Raw genomic sequence first — 7,983 nt, forward strand, 5'->3', positions numbered from 1 at the left:
TGAAACATTGAATCGTGGTCCTATTTACCAAGAATTCCAGTGACCCGCGAATATCGCAGCCGCCGACGAAACTGCAGATATTCAAGAAGAGGAATCATCGGACCACCGGCTACATTTGCCGCCGCCATCTTCGACGCTATCAAGAGCGTAGTACCCCGAAGACAGTCGAATCATTGGCGACGGTGTTCGGGCCCGGCACGGCCGCCCCCGAGTCCCATCAAGGACGGGGCAAAAAGTCACCGCCTCGTCTAACCCATTATTTTAAGGTGATTACGCGCCGACGATAATTACACGTCGGTGGATGCAGCTCTCTAGTTGCAACGTAAGGACACAAGGGTTTTTCTGAAGCGATCTGCCTCGAGAGAGCGTGGCATCGTCTCGGCACGGGAGAGGCACTTCGCGGGGCTCTCGAAGAACTCGAGGGCCCCGTTCAGCCCCCGTTCCGTTTCGTAAGAGTCGAGCAGAGGTTGCAAGTCATTTGGTCGAGCACCCACTGTGATTTGTCAGGCTCCGCGCGATGCGATAATGCGCCCTGACGGCTGCTGAATCCACGGGAACCGGCGACGCACGGTTGTCTTCATCAACGGGAACGACAGCTACCGCTCTCCCGCGTCACGGAGACTTCGATGCGTGGCAGAGGGACTGTGCGGTAGGCCGTACTTACGAGCTATCGTCGGAAGATGAAGTTCGCACAGTCCGCGATAACTCTCGAGTGACCGTTCTGCTTTGACGTGGCAGAACTTATGCTTCTTTAACGAGACAGAGATGTTAGAATATTCGCTGGTATTAAATGTTGCGTGTCTTCTTATTTCTTCGAAAAATTCTTGGATAATTTTATAGCGTTCCTCCGGTGGCAGAAAACAACTGCTTTTACACATTTGGGAAGTCTTTAAGACGTTATGTACTGACCGGATTACTAACAGGTGTCGGACTTGTATGTAATTGTATAATATTAATTTTCCAAATTATATAATATTAATTTTCCAAATTATATAATATTAATTTTCCAAATTATATAATATTAATTTCCAATTCGGAAGTTAAGGGTTCCTCGAGTCATTTGAAGCAACTTTTTTTGTTTTAATAAAACAGATTTTCTGTTTTAATAATTATTATTAGTGTAAAATTATATATGAGTCTAGTGTAAATAGATTAAATTGCAAAAATGTTAAATTGAGTGCTGACAAAAGAGCATTTGCGTTTTTCTATTCTCAAGAAATGTGCCAATATATTTGCAATTTATTTTTTAAAGAAACCAATGGTTTTGTGTATACTAGGACGATCATACTAAATTGTAAGTAATTTCTGTTTTAGTATATTAATCTATTTGTCTACGACACGGGAGTTAGATAATGTGATAAATTAATTTTGTAATCTTGTTCTAGTATTTATTATTTCTAGAGTACCAATTATTTAGAAACTGAACATGACAGAAATAATAATTACATAGAAGATAAGAATCTTAAGATAAGATAAAATTACAAGATAAGAGGCAGGAGTTTTAATGAAGATCTTCTTTAAGTAGAAGAGAATACAATTTGTTCGAATTTGTTAAAAGCTGAATTCCGTTCGAATTTATTTACAGTATATTTATCACTATATATCATCTCTCTGTTAAAGAGTATGAATCTTACAGCATAATCTTACAGCATAAATGCATAAATGCTGCCTCTATAGTAAACTTCGTATGAAATATTATTTTATGTTTCCACGTGTCCCAACCAAAATAATAACAAAACTATTTTCTATCGACTCTATCTACTTCTATATTACAATTGCAAAACGTATTTAGAAAGCTATCGTTGCGCAAACTTTTCGCACAGTCTAACAATATATAAAAACGTAGGACAATGCGTATTACTTCGCCAAAGTAACTGGAACCGTATTACAATCTAGAAACGCCAACAATTTATTTACACGATCTTCCAACCAACATTCATCATTCATTATCATCATATCTATTCGAAGGTAGTTACATTACAAACTATAACGGTTCGCGTCGACAAAACTGAGTAAAATAAAAGTGATTTAATTTTGTAAATTACTGTCACAATGATCCATTATGTAATTATGCACTTAATAGAATGCGCATAATTACTTTATGACAAGTCTTCCAGGATTTCCTAATCAGTTCTTAGGTGTAACAAGATACCAGAATATTGTTCTCTTACAAATACAATTGCTCTCTGTACACTGTACACTCTGGTACACTGTTCCCAACGCGTTAAATATGTACATTAAATATATCCAGAGTAAAAAAAGGACACATTTACAAATGGACAAAATTTTTGGCTTAGATTGATGTTCGTGATAAGATAATTACTTTTATCGATCATTCTCGTTTTTTTTTTAATTTGACCAAATATTAATTTACTACAATCTTCTCAGATTTTACCACTTTATTTAAATTAATAATATTCATATTTTATAGTTCTTCTATGAAATCTTTATCACGAGTGTGACTCGTTACTATAGTGCAAGAAGTTAATATTAACCCTTTGCAAACGAGTAGCGACTCTGAGGCGCCATTGAAATTATTACACCACGTTCTAAAATTATTTTTACAGATATCACCAAACCTTAAATTTAAAGAAAGTTGTTGAAAATGTAACTGGTGTATGAATTATAAGTTTCGATTTCGTATGCATAAAATGCACTTTGTTATGCAGTACGAATATGCTGTGAGTCAGAAAAATTATTTTATATTTGATGTCGAGACGGCTTCGATTGCAAAGGGTTAATGTAAGGCTTTTCTCACAAGATATCCAGCGTAATATTGCGACGTCCGAAGTATTAGGTTGGAAAAACATGACTTCTAAGGAATTTATTAGATTGGAAACTATGAAACGGGCGTTTTTGTTAGGCCTAAGTACAGCTGCGGCGCCCGTTTCATAGTTTCCAACTTAATACTTCAATTATATTAGGCTGGAAACTATGAAACGGGCGTTCTTGTCTAGCCTATGTTCAGCTGCGGCGCCCGTTTCATAGTTTCCAACTTAATACTTCAATTATATTAGGTTGGAAACTATGAAACGGGCGTTCTTGTTTAGTCTAAGTTAAGCCGCGGCGCCCGTTTCATAGTTTCCAACCTAATACAAGCGAATCAAATTATTTATTTTAATGATCGAAACATTTCTAAGCGTTTATAAGGTGCCACAGTAGCCAAGGGGTTAATTTCTCTTTTATAACGTTATTATAATCTACTGAACAGATTGGAATGTGAAATTGCCAAAATGTGCCTATTTGCAGCTGTGTCCTTTAGGATCGTCTCGATTTTATAAAAGATCGATCATCCTCGATCTCTAGCCAAACGTAACCTTGCGACGTCCAAAGTCTAAGCGAATCAAATCTGGTTCTCGTTGCTCTGAGGGCTCGTTAATTGGTTATTCGGCGTAACGGCGAACTTAGGGGTGAAATCCATAGCGGTCAACGAGGATGGCGGCTTGCTGGCCTCGTTGTTATTCGTTGCGCCCGCTTGTTCCGTAGTCTTGTCTCTCGGCCGATCTGTCGCCTCGGCCAACGTGTTCTCCTCCCTTTCCAGGTCCACGTAATAAACGTACCTCGCGACGTAGCAGAGCAACAGCATCTCGATTAGCATCAGGGCATTGTAGGTTACTGAAATCGTTCGGGAGAAAGTAACAGTTCTTGTTCGCTTTATCTCCGCTCGTATGGAAATGTTATGGCGAGCCTGATGTTTCATGTTCACGTTTCTAGGCGGCCCCGTTCAAGTGCACGGAATTTCGAATTAGATGCTGGGATGCGCGCGTGTTACCGAAACGAGACCGAGAAAAGGCTGCCTTCTGTTGAATATTGAAACGGTTTTATCTAAAATTGAAACTAGTTTTATCTGTTAACTAGCATACTGCGCTATTATATCAAATATCTTTTATTCGTTAATTATTTCAATAGAGTAATGCAATGGTATTTTTAAATTTTTTAAATGCTTTTACTGTTCTGAATTTTGATAATCTTTGAATTATTCTTCTTTTCTGTTTTTATAGTACAACGATACTGAAAATGCGTATTGTGTACACATGGTATTATGCAATAAATTTCGAAATGGTTTAGATAGTGTATCGTCAAATATATATTAAATTTAAAATGTCGTCACGAAGACCAGATTTTGCACAAGAAAAGCGCGAAATGCGAATGTATTTATTGGAACTCTTCGTTATTTTAATTATATTCTTTATAATTTGAAGCCTTTATAATTGCAATGAGTTTAAAGTTAAACACTGGCGATGCCAAACTTAAGATACAGATTTCGAGAATTTTCAAGGCAACATTGGAAGCCTAGGGGCAGGCAGACGGAACGTTCTGCAACCGAAAATGCATGTTCGTGACGGAAAACAGAATCGAACTCGCGAAGAATTGAAAGGAGCTCTACGTCGGCTAACCGCAGGTTGATCAATGGTCCGCCGACTGAGAGTTACGTGCGCGCCTCGTTGACAATGAATCACATTAAAATACGAAAAGGCTGAAAAGGCAGTTCGCGACTCGTCGCCCGACAGTCGTTATCATCATCATCATCATCATCATCATCATCGTCATTATTATTATTATTACTATTGCGATCATTATTCTTTTCTTTGTGCGACGAAAAAAAGGAGTGTATTACCGTTCGCGTAGATCTGCGGCGTAATTGGTGGATTGCATGGAAACAGGCCGGTTTGCGGCAAACTCTTGACAATGAACGCCTGCAGCTTCGAGAACAGCAGCACCATCTGGGACACCGCGGCTCTGCGGTTCAGTTTGGCCTCTGTGAAAATTGACCGCGGGTCAGAAGAAGCGTATACATATATATATATATATGTGTGTGTGTGTATCCATTAACGCGGTATAGGGGCGAGGGACAATGGGGGTTTTCCAAAACCCATGAAAATTGCTTCCTGTCCCGCGCGTTTACTCTTGTGTGGTCCCGCGGGATAATCGCTAGGCGGCTCGGTTCCTTACTTTCACCAGCCGCGGAACGATGTTCCACACGGAATATATATATGCGGGGACGACGGAATCGAATTTGTACGCTCGCCGCGATGTTCGTCGCTCGCCTTTGGACGCGGCAAATGTACCGTTTATGGTAATCCGTGGACGAGCGCCGAAAGGTAAGGAGACAAGTCGTGTTTTACTCGCGGGACGCGCGATTATAAAACAAATTTCGTTCGCCGAACGCCGCTGCTATCAAATTTCGTTGGACTTTTCTTTTTAAAGACGCAACTATAAATAATAATAAAGTAAATGCAACTATGAATACTAATAAAGTAAACGTAACTATATATAGTAATAAAGTAAACGTAACTATAAATAGTAATAAAGTAAACGTAACTATGAATAATTATAAAATAAACGTAACTATAAATAATAATAAAGTAAATGTAACTATAAATAATAATAGGGTAAACGTAACTATAAATAAATAATAATCAAATGAACGTAACTATAAATAAAAGTAAAGTAAACCTAATTACAAATAATAATAAAGTAAACGTAGCTATGAATAATAATAAAGTAAACCTAACTATAAATAATAGTATAGTAAACCTAACCATAAATAACAATAAAGTAAACCTAACTATAAATAACAATAAAGCAAATCTACCTATAAATAATAATAAAGAGAACCTACCTATAAATAATAATAAAATAAGCGTAACTATAATAAAAATAGAGAAACACGGTTTACGGTTTCAGCGATCTCGAGTGATCGAAATATTCTTTGAAGTCTGATAAATGCCGCAAAGAGGATTCGAATTCAGGCACCGTGGCTCGATAATAGCATCGGCGGGGAACGCGTGGATGGGACGAAGGGAAACGCAGAAAATTGCTTTGCGGTCGCGTGTGTTTTGAATAATGTCGTACGGGCGGCGCGGAGATAACAGGACCAGATTATGCAGTCCGATCCTTCCTCTTAATTAAGCATACACGATTTTTACCTGGAGCAACTTCCTGCAGACTCTTCACCGTAATGGTCAGCCCGTATATTCCGAGAAGTATGCTAGTCACACAGAACGGCTGCAGCCAAACGCCGTATTCTATTATTAGGCTGGGCTCCTCGATCGACATGAACAGGAATATGCAATAAATCAGCGTCTGCGAAGAAACGATAAAAGTTTTAACAGCACTTTGCTAATGCAAAAATAACAATAGCTGCAGAAATGATTTATCCGTCATTCTTGTGCATTTTATAATTTCAATAATTTTGTAAACGTCTTTTGTAACACTGTGAGTGTGTTTAAAAAGTTTTAAGATATATATTATTATATTATATGACATCATTCCAATTATTGAATGAAAATCTACAGTCTTAATAATATTTTTAAATTATATATCAATAATATTCGTGTACTACCATGCGTGTTACAAAATCTCACAATACACCATATATTACCAAAATTTGTTTATTTATCTCGAAAAAAACTTTTCATCGAATATTCTCAACTTTAAAAAATAAAGAATTTCAGCGAGTACCATAAAGAATATTACCGTCGATTGTTTCGCTATTGAAAAGAAACTGCGTAAATAATAGCGTAAAATAGGCCGGCTGAAAAATGACATCCTCATCGCGAAGAAATAAAGGAGCAGCACTCAAAACAGATGACGGGAGAATTGGTGAATAGCGCGGTGAACGATGAATACAGAAACGTGTTCGCAAGGCAGAGATTTCGGAAAAGAATACAAGCTGTTTTCTACGAAGACTGGCAGTTCCTCTCCGGGAGTTAATGACCGAGAAACCCTCTCCCATGGTGGGCCACGAGCGACGGGTTGGACGCCGAGAAAGTGAAGTCAGCGGAAAATAAGAAATAACCTGGATAATAGGAAGCTGTAGGACTAGGAGCCTGAGCCAGGACAAATTGGCGTCCGTCATTTCGAGTTCCGGAAAGGGCAGGCACGGCCAGCAGCAACAGGGTCCGACTCTCAGCCTTAATGGCGGCGACGTCGTCACTCTCTTCCGACCGATGTAGACCAGCAACAGATAGAGCCGGTACAACGCCGCCATTAAGAATATCTGAGTGACCGCCTCCGACAGCAACTGGGTCCTGGAACATCATCGAAGATAAAGCGTGTCAAATAATATCGTTTCCCTATTACCACAATGATTCTCCCGTGCAGTATTCCATATTTATAACTTTAGAAGGGCGCCGCCGCTAACATTGATATTTGGCTCGATCATCGTATTACGGGTATAGCCCGTAATATTTACGTTTCACCCGATCATCTACTACGGGCTATGCCCGTCATTGTAGGTTAAGGGGTTGAACTCGCGTTGAGAAAAGTGTATCGAAACAAATGGGGCACATTTTGATTAAATCGATAGCTTTTGAGATAATGTACGCAGTTTTATTATACTCGCTTAAGAATCCGATATTTCATATGCGCCAACAATGACGGAACAATTAGCCGACGACTGAAAATTGTCGGTTCGTTTCGGGGTCATCGCGGTGCCGAACCGTGCGTGCGCGTCTTTACGGGCGCCGTTAATACGCGGCCAACAAACTCGACGCGAATGTTCTGGGACTTTTTTAACTGATGAGAATACAAAACGGGCATTATGCAATTTGGACTTGGCCGGCGTATAATCAACCTCTGAAGATTACAATTCTGGGAGGCAGAGAATGGTCGCCGAGCAGCCTCATGTGCGCAATCATCGTGCAATCAACTTTTGCAGATTAAAACCCCGGATTTTTCAGGTCATCAAGAGAAGGGAATGGTCCCTGCGCGAGCTCGACCCGCGGGAACACCGTGTAATCTATCTTTTGCGAGATTAACGTTCTGCAAATGTCCCGAACGCATCACCGTAAAACGGTTCTTGCGTTCGTACGCCAGAGGACGAGGGACTAGACAAAAGACGTTTTACGAGCCATGGGAATTTCTGGTTGGCGTTGGCGTCTTACGCGATCTTTGCGCACTTAATTGAAAACGTTTCGCCTCGAAACTGTTCCAACAGCGAACTATATTGTACAGTTAATGTACAATGATTATATTGTA

General features: G+C 39.5%; 2 protein-coding genes across 2 annotated transcripts in view; one reads left to right on the forward strand and one right to left on the reverse strand.

The window, feature by feature from the left end:
* Nucleotides 1–3,040: 3,040 nt before the first annotated feature.
* On the reverse strand, nucleotides 3,041–7,115 carry LOC144478292 (organic solute transporter alpha-like protein). Its single transcript, XM_078196060.1, has 5 exons — nucleotides 7,087–7,115; nucleotides 6,803–7,034; nucleotides 5,931–6,087; nucleotides 4,619–4,759; nucleotides 3,041–3,615 (listed from the first exon to the last, which is right to left on the reverse strand). Exons 1-5 carry the CDS (start codon nucleotides 7,113–7,115, stop codon nucleotides 3,344–3,346), a joined length of 831 nt encoding a protein of 276 aa, XP_078052186.1. The 3' UTR covers nucleotides 3,041–3,343.
* Nucleotides 7,116–7,610: 495 nt separating this feature from the next.
* Fs(1)n (female sterile (1) Nasrat) overlaps nucleotides 7,611–7,983 on the forward strand; it is a 6,713-nt gene continuing 6,340 nt past the window's right edge. Inside the window, exon 1 of the mRNA XM_078196061.1 lies at nucleotides 7,611–7,631. Within this exon, the coding sequence (XP_078052187.1) occupies nucleotides 7,611–7,631 (21 nt within the window). The remainder of the gene's footprint in view (nucleotides 7,632–7,983) is intronic.

Source organism: Augochlora pura, chromosome 2, assembly GCF_028453695.1.
Source record: "Augochlora pura isolate Apur16 chromosome 2, APUR_v2.2.1, whole genome shotgun sequence".
In the NCBI taxonomy this organism is placed as follows: domain Eukaryota; kingdom Metazoa; phylum Arthropoda; class Insecta; order Hymenoptera; family Halictidae; genus Augochlora; species Augochlora pura.